Source organism: Rhinolophus sinicus, linkage group LG05 (genome assembly GCF_036562045.2).
Source record: "Rhinolophus sinicus isolate RSC01 linkage group LG05, ASM3656204v1, whole genome shotgun sequence".
Lineage (NCBI taxonomy): Eukaryota > Metazoa > Chordata > Mammalia > Chiroptera > Rhinolophidae > Rhinolophus > Rhinolophus sinicus.
This window is the reverse complement of record NC_133755.1, coordinates 51,028,489-51,049,724: the sequence shown is the minus strand read 5'-3', so window position 1 is coordinate 51,049,724 and position 21,236 is coordinate 51,028,489. Positions and strand designations below refer to the sequence as shown.

General features: G+C 46.4%; 1 protein-coding gene across 24 annotated transcripts in view; it reads right to left on the bottom strand.

The window, feature by feature from the left end:
• DYSF (dysferlin) overlaps positions 1-21,236 on the bottom strand; it is a 201,104-nt gene that overhangs the window by 116,534 nt on the left and 63,334 nt on the right. For 15 of the 24 annotated variants that reach the window (XM_019718953.2, XM_074332153.1, XM_074332151.1 and 12 more), the window contains 4 exons: positions 12,018-12,086; positions 11,846-11,889; positions 8,160-8,242; positions 1,073-1,114 (listed from right to left, as the gene is read on the bottom strand). In XM_019718953.2, coding sequence (XP_019574512.2) covers positions 1,073-1,114; positions 8,160-8,242; positions 11,846-11,889; positions 12,018-12,086 — 238 coding nt within the window. The remainder of the gene's footprint in view (positions 1-1,072; positions 1,115-8,159; positions 8,243-11,845; positions 11,890-12,017; positions 12,087-21,236) is intronic. The other 9 variants (XM_019718872.2, XM_019718921.2, XM_019718934.2 and 6 more) reach the window with 1 other exon arrangement.

Below are 21,236 nucleotides of genomic sequence, written 5' to 3'. Positions count from 1 at the left end.
CCCCCACAAGGTGGCCCCTTGGGTACATGGCCCACCGCCCCTGAGACAGACCACCTAAAAGCCCTGACTCATGCTGGGATCCCCTCCCCCTATTCACATTGTGCAAAGAAGAATCAGTGGAGCAAGTTGGAGGAGAGTTATAAGGGGAATTACACTAATGATGAGGGACCTTTCTTCTCCACAGCATTTCCCTCTTGGGGGAAGGGAGAGGCTCTTTGGTTAATGTCATGATTTTCCAGCTGACAGCCAAGTTTCCCAGAATGGGATTTCACTGGCCATACTCTGAAAACCCTGAAAAGCCAGAATGCCAAAGGTGGGAAGTGGGCCCAGGGAGAACAGGAACCATCTCATATGATCCAATCCATACAAGCAGAGTGGGGCAAGGTGAACACAAAATAAATGGCCTCAGCAATGAAGTGCTGGAGGCAGACCTGAGGACATGAGCCGAGAACCCTGAGTCCCACCTAGTGGCAACACCCCGGGTGGGGTGGGGGGGACGGAGCTTGAGAAATAAGAAGGCAGGAGGAACATGCCTCCCCCAGAGCCAGGGGCGGCTCTGTATCCAACTTCACTCTCCCTCCAGTCCCCAGCAGAGCTGGGGCTCTGGCATTTAGGACAGAGGTGGGAGGCCCAGGCGGAGGGAACTAACATGAGCATTACTAATTGTTTGTAGCAGTCATCTCAATTATGATTTACCGTGCAGATTTCAACTTCAAGAGTTTTCAGCTCACCCTGGCCTCCTTCTGCTCCCCAAAATGTCCCTTGCCCCACGGAGGACACCCACACCGGCCCCACTCCCTCTTTGCTTTGTGGACTCATTTGATCATCAGCTGGGGCCCAGCAGATTCAGAAAGGGGTTTAGTGGATGGGAGAAAATTGCCTTTAAGTTCCAAGCAACTTACATATTCAACTGCAGTTCAGAGGTAACAGCCAAAGGTAAGCTAGGGGACCCGTGGCGGGGAATCTCAGACCCACCTCAGGCAAATCAAAAATTCCAGGCAACCAGCACCCTCTCCCCTCCAGCAAAACTCCAGGCCCGCCCCCTCCTCATCCCCAAGGTGAAAGCACGTACTGTCCGTGGCTGGAGGAGGCTTGACCACACCTGCAGGCTCCTCTGAAGCGTAAAGAAATGGAAAAGGGGTTAGGATGGTCATGGCTGGGAGGTGGACCTGTTACGTGAAAAGGCATGTAGATGGAGGGCTTGCCGCAGAGTGAGATGGAAAGACAGCTCCCCCTTGTGGGAAACAGATGTGACCTGAGGCCCTACCCCCAGCCCAGCTGTGAATGTATCACCAAGTATCACCGGCCCCCAGCCAAACCCAGCCCCCAGTGCCATGGTGAGCCCTCAGGTGCCTCCTCATTGGGATCTGCCTGCACATCTGCGTGTTCTGTTTGCCAATTGAAAACTGGACCCAAAACTTGACTCAATACATTCAAGAAATAACACAGAGAAGAAAATGTGCTTTTCCATATTATAGCCAGAAAAGTGAGGGAAACAAAGCACAGACACAAAGAAAGGGTGGGGGAAGCACAGAAGGGCCAGAACTAGGCAGCCAGGCACACCCAGTGAGTGCTCCACCCAACAGGCAGGTTGACACTTGGGTCCTGGCTCCCTGAGAGGGGGCATTACACGGCACAATATCTCCACCTAGTGGCTGTTTCTAGTATTGCCACTGAGGGCCCTGTGTTGCATTTTCACAGCAGCAGGAACTGAGATCTAGCTTCTGACGCCTGCTTCCTCAAGTGAAGCACAGTGCCAGACGCGGTCCATTACCTGAAGGTTCTACACACTTGGGTGTGTCCCTAAATGCTGTTAGAAATAAGAGAAGCAAGGACGGAGGTATTCTGGCACACTTCCTGGCTCTTGAAATCCATCCTTCACTTCTAGGCAGGTACAAGATGCCGCAAATAGAGTGAGCACCTCAGTCTCCTTCCATGATCCGCTCTGATTTCTGCCCCTTCCCACACTCTGACCTTCCCTGTCTCTTTCTCCAACCAGCTAAGTGTAACCAAGTCTGGGGTCATGATCAAGCCTGGGGATGTGGTGGGTGAAATCCCTGATTATTTTCATTCTTTGGTCACTGTTACCTATTGGTCTCCTTCAAAACAATAATGCCTATGACCATTTCCCCGTAGCTCCATGATTGTAGTGAAGAGCCAAGAGTTGAGCAAAACATTTGAAGAAAGAATGAGCAAAGACACAAAGAGAGAGAGAGAGAGAGAGAGAGAATGAAGAAGAGAGAAGAGGGGAACGTGGAAGTCCAAACACAAGGACAGGGCTGACCCATTAAGTGCAGATGGCAGTTAAGGGCGAGGCCCCATGGCAGGGGGCCTGACATCCTGGGACCCAGCCCCTCAGCTCTCCACAGCCCGGCCTCAGCTGGGAACACCAGCCGGCAGAAGTCAGGGTTGCAGAAACTATAAGTCATGGCCATTTCCACATCCACAGACATAGGTTCTCCTCAGTGGGGAAGCCGGGCCTCTGGTTGTAGGGGAGCTTTCAGCAACAGCGAGAGGACCGGCACCAGCCCAGCTGCAACCCAGAGGAGAGTAGTGGTCAGGGCCCCCCGGAAGCAAACAGATTCCATTTTTAAGTTCCTTCCAAATGATTACAAACAGGTAATGAGGCTGAGGTCGTAGTTCTGACCCCCACGTGCTTGGTGCAGAGGCAAACGTGCCTTCCCACCCATGGACCAACTCTGAATCCTAGCTGCAAATACAGCTGTCACCTAATCCCACCAGCCATCTGACCAACACCTGCCTCTGGTGGCTGGGAGGACCAAGAGGGTGGCCGCAGAGTAGCCTGTTTCCCAAAGGCACCTTTCATTCATTCTTCCTATATTCATTCATTCATTTGTTTGTTTGTTCAGCAGACCTAACCAAGCACAGTGCTGGGTTAAGACGTGGTCCTGCTGACAACTTAGGCCAAGGATTCCTCATTTGGGGGCAAGGTCCCAGGTCTCCAGGTGTTGAGGGTCACCCCAGGTTCTCTCCCCTGTGTCTGCAAACAGCTCATAAAGTCAAGGGCAGAGTGACCAGTGACGGCACCCAGGACAGCGCCTCTATTTAGTCCTTATCACACTTCTGCCAAAACACAAGTGTTTTGGTGTGTTTTCCCTTAAGCCCAAGGAACTGGAGCTGTGGAAGCCCCAAAACACAGATGAACACTCCCAGTTTGTGGCCTGAGCAGCCAAGCCCAACTCTCCGACCTGCGGGAAGCCCAGGGAGAGCGCGAGCAGGCCCTCCCAGCCCAGTGCGCCACACTTTACAGCCCCATCCCAGCTCCGCAGACAGTCCTGGGGACACCGGTGTCTCCTCCTCGAGAGGCTGCGGCCATTACTACAGCCAGCCCTGCCGGCTCCCTCTGCCTCTAGGCACACTTCCCACGCCCACGGTTTGGCTGTCTGACACCAGCCGGCACCAGGCAGGAAGAAAAACCAAGAACTGCTGGGAAATCAACCATAATCTATGTTCGAAAGACAAAAAGAAACTAACTTCAGATTTCTTTGCTGTCGAATAAAATGAAGGACACAAGTGCTATTTATGTAGCATGATTTTCATATGTATAAAATTATAAAAGAATCTGTGTAGGTTTCACAGGTCTCATGCGCCGTTACCTTCCAGAAGAACTGCAGCATCTCAGGTAAGCACTCCTTTTTAGAGAACAAAATTTTTAGTAAATGCTCTGGAGCACAGAATCCAAGGAATACTTAAGTGTGCCCAGGCAAACTTGTGGGCAGAAGTGCTTAAGAGGCTAGTGTTAGGTCCTGTCCTTACTGGAAATAAAAATGAAAACATGAAAACAAAAACTCTGGGTTGGACCAAAAAATCTGGTGAACCATGAGGCAGGAAATATAGAGAAAAAAACTATTTTTATAGTTCGGTTTAGTTCGGGTTTTGAGAGCAGTGAGGAAATAAAGCATGGTCGTGCTAGAATCCCCAAACGTGAAGAAAAATACAAAGAGCTAAAAGGAAAAGTGCAATGACAGGTTCTGAGGTGGCCTCAGGACAAGTGGGAGAAGCTTGACAGGGAGAAGGCAAGTGCAAACCTTCAGGGCCCAGGAAAGGGACACATCTCTGAGGGAAGGGACATCAGAGCAATCGTGAACGGCTCATTTGTGCAGTAACTCTTTTATTTACAGAGAGCAAGCTATTTAACAGAACATTTTAAACTAGTTAGCTGGTGGTAGGAATATGCTCATCTATTTCCAAAACAATCTGTAGGAGACGGTGGTCTGGCTTTTGCATGCCTCCCTGAACCACACGGCGTTGCCCATGGTCTGAGCGCCATCTAGTGGCCAAATAAACGTCTTTCTAACGTTGCTATTAAAATATTCATGATAACCCTGAAAAAGACCAAAGCCATCGTCACCACCAGCAGGAAGACTGATGGCGGGACTAGGATCTAAACTTTCCTTTAGGCAGCTGATGGCAGACACAGCTGTAGCCTCATGAAACAGCGCTGTCAGAAAACAGTCAGAAGTTCAATTTGTGCCTCTACCAGGGTCTGTTCCTGGATTTGGAGACAGGGATAGCACCAGGCAGAAAACTGGAGAAGAGATTCCTTCCATACCAGGACATCCGATCTGTGAGGGGGCAGAACACCCTCTCTCCCTCCCCACCCTCAAGATGCACTGCCCCCCACTTCAAATATTTCTACCTTAACATCCAAGACAGCCATTCTCAGAAATTATCTGAACAGGGAGTCCACACCCTGGGACAGCAGTTCCCACAATTAGGGGGTGGAGGTGGGGACTGGGACAGAAAGAGCCCAGAGAGCAGTGCCTTCTGGAGGCAGTTTTTGGGTATTCCACTAATTACAAGCATCAATAATGAAATCAGAGGGCAAAGAACAGCTAGATGCTAACGCTGAGCAAAGGCACCTGGGAGTTCATTGTACAGTTCTTTACTTTTACGTTGTTTGAATTCTCTATCATTAAAAGCTTTGTTTCGTTTTGTTTTGTTTTAATGTTTCGGAGAACGTAAGAGACAGGATTGGTCAACTTCAATAGCACTAGGTGGAGTCTTCCAGAAACTGGGCACATCAACCTATCTTCCAGGTAAAGATCTGACAAGATGCATGGACAGAGACCCACACACCTCTCTGTAGAAAGACACCAGCAGTGAACAGAGCTTGTTATAGGGTGAGTAAAGGAGGAAGAAAGAATAACAGTGCCAATCAGAATAGGGAAACGGCATCTGTAAGATTCAAGTGCGCATTCACCTGAAATTCTCAGGAAATGATTTTGAATCTTGACTAAAGTGCAAGAAGACATAGCTTTTGTGGTACAAAACAAAACTTCACGGAGAGAACAAAGGTCGAAAGGGAACTATTAAAAAGAATGATTGAAGAAAAAGAGGGCATGACAAGAAACAAAAAGTGCAACAGCCAATTTTAAACCACATGGGAAACAGTAAAAAGCAGAATACAAGGAAAAAAATCAGATTAGTGATGCAAAAAGCTAATAATAATGATACTAAACAGCAAACATTATGTTAGGGCTTATTATGTACCAAACATTCTAAGAACTATACATTTGTAATCTCACTGGATCCTTATAACAACCTATGAGGCTGGGACTGTAAGAGGAGACTGGAGAAATTCAACTACAAAGCAGCAGAACCGGAACCCAAGCTGACTGGTTCCAGAACTGCAGCTCTTACCCCTACTCCACCCTGCCTTCAGCTGTCCATGCTGTAATGTTAGAATAAAAGAAATTATTCCTCAGCTCAGATTTAAGAATTCACCATGTCTCACACAAAATTCAATGAAGAGTCCTGCACCTAGATTAATTGAAGTAATTTTTTTATAAACTATAAGAAAAAAGATACATTCCTACAAGCAGCATCTAGTTAGAAAAAATAGACTACCTACAAAGGAATCAAATCAAACTGCTCTCTGAAAATACACCAAAATAAATGTGTAGATTAAATATTTCAATGTAAAAAATAGAGTTAAATATAACCTTGGGGTTTGCTGAAAGCCAAAAACATGATATATGGGACAGAAACCATACTTTCATTACTTAAATAAGAAATACTGAAAATAAACACAAAAAGTTAAGTAGAAAGCTAAAATAGGAAACAAAATAAGTCTAAATAGAATTAAAGAAAAAGTAAAAAGATGAGAAAATAAAAAATTAGGAAAAAATATTAGAATTGATAAATAAATCCAAAAGCAGATTGTTTGAAACATCCAATAAAATCGGAGAAAAAAAACTTCTAACAAGGCTAATTACAAAAAAAAAAAAAAGAAAGAAAACTCAAACACATATCATTTGAAATAAGAAAGGGGGAGATATCACAGGTAGAGAGAATTGTTTAAATTACTGATCTGCCCAACACTCTGTAAATAAATTAGAAGACCTCAATGTAATAAATGCTTTTCTAGGAAAATATAATTTATCAAAACTTATTACAGTAAAGGTAACAAACTGAAAATAACAATGATCACAGGAGAAATTAGAAATTTTTTAAAGAGCTAGTACTACACCCACACAAAAAGGGCACCCAGCCCATATGGTTTTATGGGTGAATTCTTTCAAACCCTCAAAAGACTATTCTTATGTTATATAAACTGTTCCAGATGTTAGAAAATACTTTAAATCTTTCCAATTAATTTTACAGAGTTAACATAACCCAAATACCAAAACCTAAGAAACAATAGGAAGACATACCAATTAAAGATAATAGAAAATCAAGAAACAAGCCCAACAACCCATTTAGTAATTTAGTAGGGGATGAAGGTGGAAATTCAAAATACAGGAAAAGATTATTCAATATATAGTGTTGGTGTCACCAAAGAACAAGTTTTTAAAAAGTAACATTGGATCCTTGCCTTATTCACTAATGAAAAGATTAACAGATTTGGCTACATAAAAATTTTTAATTTCTACATGTCAAAAACTATTAAGTGGTAAAATAACACTGACAAAAATTATTTACTGCCTATATGACAAGGGAAAGTTAACAGCCATAAACATACAGAACTCTTACCAAAAAATGAGAAAAAGGCAAACATACTATAAGAAATATGAACAAGAACATGAACAGACAATTTATAATAGAATAAAGTATATAATCTGTAAATATAATTATTAAAATATTTTTAAATTTGCATTGGTCAACTGCATCAATTATCAAGGAAATGAAAAGGCAACAATGAAATTCACCCATCAAATTAACAAAGTTCTTTTTCAATATCATTATTTTACCCTGTATTGGTGAGGGTATAGCAAAATAGGCTTATATGAGTGATTAGAGTGTAAATTAGTCCAGTCTTTTGGAAAGGCAATTTTCATACACCAAAAGCTTTAAAATGTTCAAATCCTTTGGCACAGCAATACCACTTCTAGGTATTCATTTAAAAAGAAAATCGTGAATTGCATAAAGATTCAACTACAAAAATATTCAATATAGTCATTTATAACATGCAAAAATTACAAAATATTTTAATTTAACATTAGCCAGCTACTGTGGATAATGGTACATTCACACATAGAACATGTATATTCATTTAAAGTTATACTGTAGAAGAATGTTTAATAATATCTATGTTGTATTGTTGTATTGCCAAGTGTCAAAAAACAAATTTTCAAAATAATTGAAAATTGTTTTAAAACAAGTTTTTTGGTGTATATATGTATATATACATACATGTATGTGTATCCATATATATACATGCACATGTGTGTACATACCTACAGAATATCAAGTTTGTTCCTATCTGGGAGGGTAGGCTTATGGGCAATTTCATGGGTAAATTGTATATTCTTCTTTCAGATTGTCTCTTTAAACAATCATGGACTACTTTTTAACAGACCAATGAAAGTTGTTTCAGAATAGACACTGCTAGAGCCCAGTCGGCCAACACAGAACCCAATGGACGGCGTGGCTGCAGCCACCAGTGTTATCTGCAGGAGTGAACTGTCCTCTCTATACCATTCGGTGGTGCAGGCCACCATCCAAGGTACAGAGAATCCTAAATGCCTGCCAGCCCATCTCTCTCATTGGCCAGAGCCTTTCTCCCTGGGAAACGGGCAGCAAAGACCTTATAATCTTCCCTTTTCAGTAAACTCTTACAACTAGAGGTAAAGACGGGCAGGGGTGAACAAGGGGGAGCATGGGGGCCTAGAAGGCAGAACAGAGGGGGGACTTACCTTCTATTTCTCCTCCAGGGGCAGAGATTTTCGACATACTCAGGTAGGTGGTGGCCACGATGTCATTGTGGGTAAGGCGGTCCCTACAGCAGGGAAACGGAGAGGGCCTGACCAGGGGAAGGGGCTCGCAGACCACAGCCCCCCCAGAAGGAAATGGACATTGTTAGGGACCCCAGTCTTCATATTGGGTGTGACACTGAGGCCAGGCAATCCTAGGGATAAAGAGCCTGGAAAGAAAGTGTTGCTCAAGAGTCCTCAGGAGGGAACTAGCCCAGCTGGTTGACCACCAGCACCCCATCCACCAGCCTGGATGCCTGCGGGGACATCTGCAGGTTGAGAGGGAGGAGGCGAGAGGCAGGAGACAGGCTGGGGAGCCAGGCCGCCAGACCCAGGGAGAGCCAGGCTTCAGGAGCTCAAGAAATATCCAGACCATGGAGAAAACCGAGTGACCAGGAGAAACATATCTCCAAGGCCATGGTCTTAAATTACCCAATCCTAATGCACTATTCCTTTTTGTAGCTGACTTTCTATGTGACAAACCACTTTTAACTTCCTTTGCTCAGCAGCCTTGAGAAACAAGTACTTTTATTATCCCCTCCATTGTACAGATGAGGAAACTAAAGCTTAGAACTAGGAAAGTCCTTGCCCAAGGTCAGCCTGGGAGGAGCGGCAGAGCCAGAACTGAAACCCTGGTGTTCTGACTCCTGCTGCCGTGTGCCATGGCACACACTGCCCCGTGCGTGGTGTGGGAGCCTGTCCTGCTTCCCAGAAAGAAGGCTTCTCCCCTCTCAAACAGCCTAGAGGACTGTGGGTAGGAGCTTGAGGAGACTACCTGATTGGTGAACCCATTAGCCAGCAATGTCCTGTGCAGACCCTCCCTCTGGGTCCCACACCTGCTCCCTTTGATAATGATGTATAGTAACAGCTGATGTTTATTGAGCACCTACTAAAAGCCAAGCACTGTACTAAAACCATTACATGACTTAGCTCATGTCTTCACATCAGCCCTACAAGGTAGCTATTATAACTAGCCCTAATTTCACATGAGGAAGCGGAGGTTTAGAAGGTTAAGTAATTTGCCAAGATGGCAAAGCTGGGATTTGAGCAGGAAATGCCAGACGTGGAAAGCAGAGCTTTGATTGCAGCAACCTACTGCTTCCTCGTCAGGATAGATCAGGGGCTCTCAAGCCAGAGGTTTTGATCCCCAGGAGCCACGTGGCAATGTCTGGAGACATTTGGGGTATTGGGGGTGGGGGTGCAGGGAGAGGCCATGGTTGCTGTTAAACATCCTACAATGCACAGGACAGTCTCCCACGTCGGAGAATTTCCTACTCCAGTATGTCATCCTGCTGAGGTGGGCTGGGCAAGGCCAATCTCCTTCTGGAAGTTTCCCCGCGTGCATTTTCCCTCTTTTTCTTTTTGGAGCCCGCAGGCTTCCTCTTCTGCTTCCTGTGCTTTGGCCACTGGAGGGAGGCTTCAGGCAATGATACACCCAAGCCCCATTGTAAAAGGCACCTGGGCAGGGTGATTTTATTCTCTTTTAAATCTAAACCCAGGAGATACCTGATCTCTGCTGCTCCCTTCCTTCCTCTTTGTATTTCCCAGGGAGGTGATTAAGTGTCAGTTTTAAATATTTCCATCGGTGCAGGGGCTACATTAGGAAGAGTGAATTGGCAGCACAGATGTTTATCACTTTTCCTGGTGAAGGATGTTAATAAGAACTGGAAAGTAAAAATTCCTTTAAACATTTAACAATGAGATTATCAACACCAGATAAGTGACAGTTAAGGGTACTCTTAAACTGCCTCTATGACCAACTCCTGGAAAAGACCAGCCCTTGGGGAGGAATGAGATTTCTGACCTTGGGGCTTACCTGAATCTGGTGAGGAGGGAAAAAGAACAGGAAGAGGTGTTGTTTTTATGGAGGTGGGGGGCTGGGGGTTCTGGTGTTTTGTTTCTTAATGAAAAAGAAATTAAAGAATTGAATGGAAGATTAAGTTACAGAGAAAAGGCCATATGGACTAGATCGTATTTCCAGGATTCAGGTAATAACATAAGTTTATCTGAGTTTTCTGGGAAGAAAGCACTGTTCTGGATAGGAGCTTGTAACAGCAGAATGCTTTCTGGCCAAAAGTTGGGTTTTGGGGCTTGGGGTTGCTTTTGGAAAATACAGCAAGTCTGAAAATAGACTCACAATAAAAAACGCCACTTCAACCCAAACCAGAGAAGCAACCACCAGATTCCGTAATGTGTTTGGATTGTACAGTAGGCCGATGCCTTTGACAAAGCTCACCCAGACTCAGGCAAGGCCCGTCCCCAACACAGGGGACAACTGCACCAGGTGCACACACGCACACGTGCATCCACACACACAGCCAGCCGCCCCCACCCAACACAACGCACACACATGCGCACACACACCCTGAGCTACGATGAAGAGATCACGCTCTCCCCCAAACCGCTTCCCCACGGAACATACCGGCGGTCAGGGCCCGAGAGGCCCCTCCCTCCTGGCCCTGCCTGCGGCTCCCTTCCTCGCCTCTAATTCTCACAAGCTGTTTTCTTTAGGCCCAGGGAACTGGCGTGCACTGTAATGGCTCTGTGGCCTGGGGGTTTTCCCTAGTCTCTCATTAGCCTCCTGGTTGGGGGTGCCATGGGCATGACACCAAAGGACAACACAGTGGGAACCGCAGGGCCATGACTTTTTGGGGACAGAGAAAGGACAATTCTCTTTTTGGAAAGCCTGGCGTGTAGAAGGTCCTGGAGAGCAGCGTGTGGACCCCTGTGGGCCCCTCAGGTGTGAGAAGGACCACGTCCACACAGCAGGGGGCAGCCCAGCCCAGGGGGTAAGAATCCGGCCTCGGGGACGCAGGCTTGGGTTGGAGCCTGGCCTCAGCTGCTCCCAGCTGTCACCTCAGGCAGGTCACTCAATCTTGGCAAACTTACCTCCTCAACTGTAAAGGAGGAGTCAAGCGAGATTGTGAGAGTAAAGTGCTTGCTGGCCACAGGGCCTGGTGCACAGTAGGTACTCAACACGTGGTAGATACTATGACTTCTCTCAGATGTCCCTGTGGCTGCAGCCCTCGCCTATTGCAAGCTCACAGTGGTATCCCCTGCTCAGGCAACCCTGCCCACTTCCTCTGCGTGGAGACCCTTCCATGCCATTCTACCAACCCAGGAGCCATCACAGCCTATCTCCCCAGAAACTGCTCTTCCCAGCCTCCTCACCTTTGCTTATGATCCTCTCCTCACTGGAATGCCCTCATCCTGGATTTATCAAAACCCCACCTCCTCCAGGAAGCCTTCCTGGCCCCTCCTAGCCTCAGGGATCTCAGGCTCCCAGAGCCCTCCCAGCCCCACCTGGCTGCCCTCCTATCTGCCTACAAGCAGGGCTGTGAGACATTTTGGGTATTGGGGGTGGGGGTGCAGGGAGAGGCCATGGTTGCTGTTAAACATCCTACAATGCACAGGACAGTCTCCCACGTCGGAGAATTTCCTACTCCAGTACATCATCCTGCTGAGGTTGAGAAACACTCCCAAGAACAGCACACACCGTCTCCTCCTCTTCCTCCCCCAGAGGAGACTGCCTCCCCCGAAACACATTCTCCCACTGTGCCCAGACCGAACTGAAGGAAACTGAAGAATCCAGTGACCCCGGAGGACAGCCACTGAGGCTCAGAACTCACCAGTCTAAGACACGAATCCTCATTTTTTCACACATGGAAGGAAACTAGAGAGGGAAGAGAGACATGTGGGTGTGGGAGCCGTTTGAAGAACCAGAAGCCGGGGATGTGGGCAGGATGCTGGGGCGGCAGGAGCCTGGGGTTTCGTGGGAGGGCCCACAGGGGCAAGGCTCACCATGGCAGGCAGCGTGAGGCTCTGGTTCCACTGAGGGTTGGCCGTCTTCTCCAGGATCTTGCTGCAGAGCTAGAAAACACAGAGGACAGGTGGATGGAGCAACGTAGGGACTCTGGACTCCTTTGGGGACCCAAAGCCAGCCAGTGGCCATTCTCTGTCATGCTGGCCACCTTTCAGGCTGGGAAGAAGGCCCTGAGAAGCTTGGGGTCCTGTGCAGTGGGCTCAGACACAGGAATATTTGCAGACACAAAAAGCTCAGTGCTAGGTCAGACCTAGCTGGGGAATAGACCACCTGAATGCCACAGCCCTTCACCCTTAGCTCTTACCTCTGGCTGGAAATCCCCCTCCCCCACCTTCCATTATGGCCACCACCCTGAATGTGGGGGCCCTGAGTCCATACTGGCTTTCTCATAGGCCCTGCAGCACTCCTTCTGCCCATCAGCCCAGACCACCTGCTCCTTTGAAAGACAGTGACTCCTAGGAGTTTAGAGGTGGGGGAAGAGAAAGGGAGAAGGGAGCTGAAGGGCCAGGGCTGGGTCCAGGGCCGTGCACAGAGTGAGAGGAAAACTCAGTAAAGATACAAACCCCATAAGCCGCAGTCTGCCTCAGACCAGCCTGCTCTTTAGACTGGGCTTTCCACAAACCAGAAACCTAGCAGAGGTTGAAACCAGTCCCAACCCAGCAGCTTGTGGGCTCTGCTCTGCCCCTGGAGCCCCTGGAGCCCCTGGAGCAGTGTCAGGCCTCATAGCCAGTCCAGGGCAACCTGAACGCACATGGGGACAACAGGTAAAGGCTTGGTTTCAGGTATATAGATCCTGATAGGTTCGCATGTCCTACACATAAAAATAACGCACAGCCTTTTTCACAGCATCTACTATGGGCCCTGCCTTGTGTGAAGCATTTTACCTGCATTATCTCATTTAATGAGCATCTGGCTTAGATCAGGGGCTTCCATTTCTTCACAAGATGATGGTGCAGCCTCCCCAGGGGCCAAGACTTTGTCGCTATCCCTGCTCTGCCCTGTGCAGGCTCCTGTCCCCATTCTCCCCTCCTCCCTATGAGAAGAGCCCAGGAAAATGCTGGAGCAGGGATGGGTGCCAGGATGTGGCCCTTGTGTGATCAATCTGACAGAACAGTGGGCAGAATTGGACATAGGTTTCAAGAATGGGTATACAAAGGGCTGTAAAGCACATAAAAAGATGCTCAACCTCCTTCATAATGAAAGAAACACAAATAAAATAAATGAGATACTACTTCTCATCTATCCGATTCATTAAAATCTCTAAGGTCTGACAGCCCTCTATTGGCAAGGCTTTGGGGAAACTTGACCCCTCCAGAGGGCAGTTGGCCACTATCTGTCAAAATTACAAATGCAAATACCCTTTGACCTACCGGCTCTGCCTCTAGACATTTCTCCTACAGAAATACTTGCACATGTGCAGAACGGCATACGTGTGAGATTATTCACTGCAGCATGGCTTGAACTGGCGAGGATTTGGAACAACCCATGTGTCTACCAATAGTGCACGGGTTAAATAAATGATTGTCCATCCACACGATGGAGTACTATGCAGCACTAAGAAGGTGAGGACTGCTGTGTGATGAGACAATCTCCAAGTTATCTTATTAATTGAAGAGCTAGGTACTGGGGATGTCATGTCTAACACATTGACTATAGTTAACACTGCTGCATGGCATATTTGAAAGTTGTTAAGAGATTAGATCCTAAAATTTCTCATCACAAGGGAAAAAATATGTTTTTCTTCTTTGGGGAGTATCTACAGAGATGATGGATGTTAACAACTTATTATGGTAATCATTTCACAATATATGTAAGTCAAGAAGTCATGCTGTAGGATATAAATTTGTACAGTTTTGTATGTCAATTATATGTCAATAAAACTGGAGGAAAAATTAAAATTGAGGTGCAGAAGAGTGAGTGCAATGTGCAACCATTTGTTCAAAGGGTAAAAGCTAAGAATTTATAGTCGGATATGCTTGTGTATATGTATAATGAAACCAGAATGATGCAAAGGAAACTAATTGCAGTGGTTTCATTTGCAAGGGAGGACAGGAAATGATGAACTGTTGGATGAGTATGGAGCAAGAGGGAGAGTTTGCATAATAGATGACAGACAGAAATATATAGGTGATAGATGGATAGATAGATAAATGATAGATAGATAGATTGATTGATTGATTGATAGAATAAATAGATTACCTAATTCAAAACTTTGATGAACAAAATTTTAAAAGGAAAAGAAAGGACCCTACCCAGACACAGCTGAGAGGTGCTGCTAAGTCGTGCCTCAGCTCCCTGGAACAAGAAGGCACAGGTTGCCCCACGCTCGCACGAGCGATGCAGGGAGTTGTAGGCCTTCTCCACAGCAAGCGAAGCGCTTGACCTGCCTGCCAAGGGCTCCCTCTGAGAGAGGCACTGGGATGTGGGTCTGGGAACGTGAATAGCAGCTGGAGCCATGGCCACCCTGACGCCGGCACTGTCTCTGGTACTAGAAGTCCCCACCAGCCTTCCCACACCTGTTACTCCCCACACTCGGCCAAGGCAGCACCAAGCTTCCCCTCCTCCTCTGTCTCTAAGTCTGTTTTTTAAACCGTCCTTCACTTCCTCATGGAATGTAATTAGTACAACCTTGCTGGAGGGCTATTTGGCCACCTTTATCCAATACTTAAAAATAAGCAAGCCGTCTGACCCAGTTCTAGAAACTTCCCAATAGAAAAGCAATCAGAGTGTTGACAAAGATTCCTATACATTGATTTGTCACAGAGCTGTTCATAAAATAGGAAAACTGCAAGAACAAAAAGGATTATCCAAAAATAGGTTAAATTTCACATTATATTCATCTAATGGAACAGTATGCAGTTGTCATGCAGGGACTCAGCTCCCGCTCCCCACACAAGAACGCAGGACACAGTGAGGCCAAAAAGGAACACCCACAGAGCCATGGATAGGGGAGTCATACCACTATATTCTCCATGGGGGCTGGTCGAGACACAAAAGCAAACATCCGCCAGTACCCCAACAAGGGGTCTTCCTGCCCCCAGTCTCGCTGGTGGCCGGGCGAGACACAGGAAGTAGGATCAACACAATCTGCAATCTGCCATCTGCTTCTCTGCCAACCAACCCCCCAACGTAGCCACAGCAGTTAGATTAGTGGCTAATGGCTAACCAGTAACAACTGATGGCCACCCAGCCACTGCGGATGGCCGTCTGATTACAGCTGATGGGCATCTAATAACCGAGCCAGCACCTTTCCATGTGAGGCCGAGAGCCTGGAAGCTGCTCTCTGGGACTCTGTCCCCACAGCTGTCATCAAAAAATTGATTTCAAAGGCTATTGAGTAACCTAAGAAAATATTAGATGATAAAAGCAGTTACCAAACTGCTTTTAGGTACAGTTGATTCTCCTTATTGGTGGTAGTTACACGTTCTATAAATCACCAAGAACACTGAATTAGCAAATACTGAACCATCGCTCCTAGGGGAAATACAGCCTTAGGTTCCTGCCAGCCTCTGCCACAACATTCTTGTCAGCTCATCAATACATAACCTTGTGTGTGGGTCTGTTTAAAGATACCTTAGTTAATATATATTATTGATTCATTAACATTGAATTCATGGCCACAACCTTGTAACTTGTGCCTGAAATGAAGCTCATCTAACATGCATTTTCTCCATAAGGCATGTCTCCACCCGCTTGCACTTCCGCACACTAGAAAGTATTTCAGCACTACACTCGGGGGCCGTTTTAAACAGTGAAATCACCAATAAAAAGGAAACAACAGTAAAGAACATGACACGAAGTAGACCAAGAAAGGGGCACTTATTTACGGGATGAGAGCTGACGCAAGAAGGCAAAACATCATGGCATTGCAACTCAGCTGGCAACACGCCAGTCAGCCAGCCCAAATTTTTTGTGGCTCCGCACCTGTGATTGCAAATGATCACGAAAGCACCTGAGTACGATTTTGAGGTTACAAATAAATTTTAACGAGCGGGCAAATTTGCAAATATCCATACATAATCTGCAAATAATGAAAATCAACTGTAACTTGAATCTAATTTTTTTCCAGCAGTGGGAGGGGCGGGGGTTGCAGGTGGGACAGACACGGGGAGTGAGAACTACAGAGAGGAAAACATACTAGCAGGAAAGATACACAAATGTTAACAGTAGTTATCTCCAGGATGGTGTAGGGTACAGAAACATGGTTATTTTTTTCTTTCTTTCAGTTTTTCTGATTATTTTCAAATTTGGGGTACAACGAATAGGTTTTATTCTTACATTTAGAAACAAAAAATTGTTTCTCAAAGTCCCCCGCTCTGCCCTCCAAATATCTCCACTTTCCTTCTCTTATATCTCATGAAGTGTGAGTGTGTGTGTGTGTGTGTGTGTGTGTGTATGCACATATCTCTCCCTCTCTGCCTCTCCACCTCTCTCTCTCTCTCTTTCTCTCTCTCTCTCTCTCTCCCCTAGCAGCTTGCCCAAATCAGACATGGGTCACATCTTAGATAATAGTGCCACCAAGTGTCCATAAGAGGAAATGCAAAGAGGGCCAGGCTGGGGTGGGTGGGCACAGAGGACAAAACCTCAGGGCTCTTCAGATTAGGATGTAACTAGAAAAAGTAACACACACGCAAACTGAGAGAAAGAGAGATGGGCAGAATAAGACAGACAGTAATGGTAGCAGAGAGAGTGGGAGGAGGTCACAGTGAGGTGTCTGGGGGAACGAGAAGGGGACACAGAGCCCTGGGGACTACCAGGCTAAAGCTTTCAAGAGAGAAGGTCTCAACTGCCTCCTTCACAATCAGCCCCTTCCTTCTAGAGGGGAAATGGAGGGTGCAGCTTCTTGCATCAGCCCAGCCACCAACCAGCTTTATGTAGCCCCTTACTTTAACCAGGTCCCCTACCTCCATCACCTCCTCCAGACATCTGCACCTTCCTAGACAAAAGCCCCAGGACCAGACAGGGGCATCTCAGAACAGGAGAAGATCTAGGGAGATCAAAGTTCTGGCAAGCACCCAGGAGCAGCCAGGAGCCCCAGAGCTCTGAGACTTAGCTCCAAGGAAAGCCATTGAACTTGATGGCAGGTTGGTCTTAGCTGTAACCATCATCCAAGCACCGTACCATCCCTGGGAATAGGGGATAAAACATCTCAAGACATGACTTTCCCATCTATCAAATTGGGGAAATTGGTCCCAGGCCTTGGATTAAATGTCCTATAAGACTGCCCCGCAAGCCTTCCTGCTTCCTCCCTTTCTTCTTTTATCCTGTCAAAGCCCCTCCTGAGGCCAGGAAGAGGGCATTGGACCCTGACCCAAAGCCCAAACCCAAAGTGCACTTGGGTAAGGCCCACAGCAACATTTACACCTGTGAGAATGAGTTTAAAACCGGAGTTACCTCTCCCACATACATTGTCATGGAGACCCTGTGTTAGACTGGGGATAGCAGAGCCAGCGTGAACCGGTTCCCAATGGCCAACTTCAGGACGGTTCATCCATCTAGCACAATAATGACTGATTTTAACACACCGAATTCATAACAGTATTGAGGTCCATATTAATACTCAAAAGGGCAGAGGGGGATGAAAGCTCTTCTTTACAGAAAAATGCCAGCTAATAAAGAAGAGGAAATGATAAAGCGAAAATCGCCACTTTGCAATCCCAAGTAACTGACTTGTTCAGGCAAGGAGGTCAAGGCTGCATGGACGGCTGGGTAAGAGGTTGCTGGGATATAGGATATCCACACAGCACCAAGATATTATTGCCCACAGGTGACCTGCAAACTACAAAGGGGAGCGTGTACTTTGACAGGGGAGAGACCTGGAAACACCCCCTTAATCAAGTGATCAGATAATCATCACCGATGAGGGGATGAGCTGACATTATTGCTTCCGGTTGTGATGCAATATGATGTATGGAAAATCACCTATGATGAATTCTTGCCAAAAGAGCTAATCTGAAGGTAATCTGTTCTCTAGAACTTACTTTCCGTTTACAGGAAATACAGGGGCCAGAGGAACAAGTTAAACAACACCAGAAGAAAACAATCAGACAAATTCAGAACATGGACAAATGTTCTGGGCTTTCCAAAACTTCAGGGTCGTGGAGTTGGTGTGAAAGACCACTACAAAAGACACTAAAGACGTATAACCACCAAATGCAGAGCACGAATTCCAGTTTGGCCTTGGATCAGAACAAATTTAAACCAGCTCTAAAAGAAATTTTGGGGATAGTCAGAGAAAAATTATATGCGCCAGTATCTGACAATATTAGGAAATAATTGTTCATTTCTAGATGTGCTAATGCTACTGTGGTTATAAAGAATGTTCTTTTTCTCAGGAGATGCATGCCGGAGTCTGTAGAGGTGAAGTCGGCAACGAGGCTTCACATGATTCAGCCAGGAAAAAAAGAAAAGTAGCTACATAGAGAGAGAACAAGTAAACCCACAAAATGTTCATTGTTTAATCTAAGTGGAGGCCATACCAGTGGGTGGATAGTCACTGAACCATTCTTTTCACTTTTCTGTTTTCAAATATTGAAAATAAAGGGTTAGAAAAAAAAATGTCTATTATTTACACATAAGAGAAAAAAACGGGAAAGATAGTCACCAAACATAAACTTTGTATGGTAGCTTATGGGTAATTGTATTTACTTTTTTCTGGGTTTTTTTTTAATTCTTTAATAAATATGTACATCAATAATAAAAGAAGAAATAAAAGAAACATAAAACAGGGGGGAAGGCAGTCTGAACATGGGGGCATATGCGTATCCAAGGCCTTTCCCAGTTCCTGAAATCACACCTGGGCCTCAGGGACGAGCCCCCCGGCTGCCAGGCTCCCTCCCCGGACCGCAGAGTCCCCTGTGGTGGTGGAAGGGGCAGGCAGACCCTGCTTCTTTCCAAAATGAATCTAAGACGAGATTAACTAAAAGGACAGTTGCAAAGTGCTGTGTGAAGAAGAACTCTCACCACCTCCATCAGCACCCTCGCCTTTTAGGGCTTATTGTTAATTTTTTTTAACTCCTCTCCAATTGCCCTGCACTGCTGGGTTGTTCTCCCCTTCCCTCTCTCTGCCTCTAGAGCAAAGGGGGAGCCGGCTGCAGGGCCCCCACCCTCCATCCACCCAGCTCAGTTCTCAGCCCTCTCCTCTGCCCTGTTCCAATTTTCCTATTAACAGCCAAGTTATCCGACTCAACCCCTCCCAACCCTGGTGCTGCAGCAGGTGACACTCTGAGAAAGGTTGGCAGGACCTGGGACCTCAGAGGGCACTGACCCCACCTGCCAACTCCCTAAAGTCAGCACAGAGCTCAAAGGCTCCTCTGCAGGGGACCCAAGAGCCGAGCGGGAGCAGAATCTGTGTCCACCTGATGTCATTTGTCCACATGTCCAAGCATTTCCACCACAGTCTCTGCTACGAGCTTATGGAGTAAGTAAGAGCGGTTCTTATTTCCCCACAAGTCAGAGAAACAGGTGCTAACAAATACTGGGATAGAACGCAAAACAGGCTAAAAGAACGCCGTGCATACAGTGCCCGGGACCCTGAACTAGTCCATCAGACCTGTGGGGGTTTCGGAAGCTTGACACTGAAAGATGCAACACTTTGGGGGAAAACACCAAAGGACACCAAAGTGCACGTAGGGAAGATGGGGGAGGACACACGGCCATCATGTGAGCTACGCGGTTTGCACCATTAACAATAATAGAAACAGAGCCACTTTAAAATGGAGCCGAAGCTGCCATGCTAGAGGAACTGCCATTGACATCTTATACCCCAAACCTTGGAATGTTAAAACAGGGCAAAACAGGACTGGACCTAAGCAAACTTGTGCCCCAAAAAACTGTTTGCAAAGATAACAAAAAAGCAGTTATTATGACTACTAGACTGATGACTACTGGACTGAAAATTAAAAACATTATTTAAAATTAACATTGCTATGTTATGTTATCTGCACCAATAGAAATGCCTTCCTTCCATTGGTGTAATTGTTCCCCTTCCCTTTCTTATAAATACCCACTGCCTTTGTCTCCTAATCAGTACATTATTTGGGCTTCTGCCTGAATCAATGATGCCCAAATAGCTTCTTCATCTCAAAAGCCTGTTTGACTCTCACTTTAAAGGCCCTTTTTAAGTTAATATTAAGGTAATAAAATAGTATTCACTCAACTCCATGGCTCTGAGCCAGGCTGCAGCGCTGCATCTGCCCAGGAGGGGCGCTGTTTTCTCACTCACACAAAGACTCTGTGGGCTGATACTGACCATCTAGACAAGGTGAGAAGTTGGGGCAGGACCTGGTCAGTCAGGCTATGCGTTTTGAATTTCATTGTACAGACAGGGCTGTGTTTAGGTTAATTATTCTGATGGCTTTCTATGGGAAGAGCCAGAACAAGAGAAGGGACCCCAGGCTACTGTGTGGTCCTGGGAAGAGATGTCAGTGGCTGTGGAAGCAGAGAGGAGGAATGGGCCTCAAGACATGTTTGAAATCAAGAGCCCTTAGGGGTGGCATGTTTGCTGTGGGGAGGTTTTAGAAGAATGAAGAATTGAGGGCAGCCAGTGAGCTCTGTTGGTTAGTGTGGTGCTAATAACACCAAGGTTGCCGGTTTGATCCCTACATGGGCCACTGTGAGCTGCGACCTCCTTAAATAAATAAACAAACAAACAAATAAATAAATAAAAGACTGAAGAATCAAGGCAGGCCCACATTCTCTGTCTTTGATGGTGGTGCCCAGTTAGGATGGAAGCTCCTGGAAGTAGACAGGTTGGGACAAAAGATGACTCTTTTAAAGGGCCCAAGGGGCAGCATATAGAGATGTGCAGAGACAGGCGTGGGAGGTCTGGGGTTGAAGGGCGGGTCAGAGTTAAACAGGGCTGTGGGAGTCCTCTGTGGAGAGGTGGCAGCTGAAGGCTGGGGGTGGCCTAAGCTGCTAACAAGAGCCTGTAGAGTGGGCAAACACTGAGGCACACCAGTCTATGGGGAGAATGGAGGGAGGGCTCAAGCAGAAATCACCAGGGGCTGGGGCAACAACCCTGCCTCTGGGCAGAAATGGGCACTGCCAGGAGAGGAATGTATGCGTGATCCCTAGGGCCCCCCCAGAGTGGCCTTTCTCTGCCCAACTCCTACCATACATTTTTTTTAAAAGAATCATTATGTTTTTATGACATATTTTTTTAAAGTTTCCCTATCGATATGCCCTCACTTCCAGTT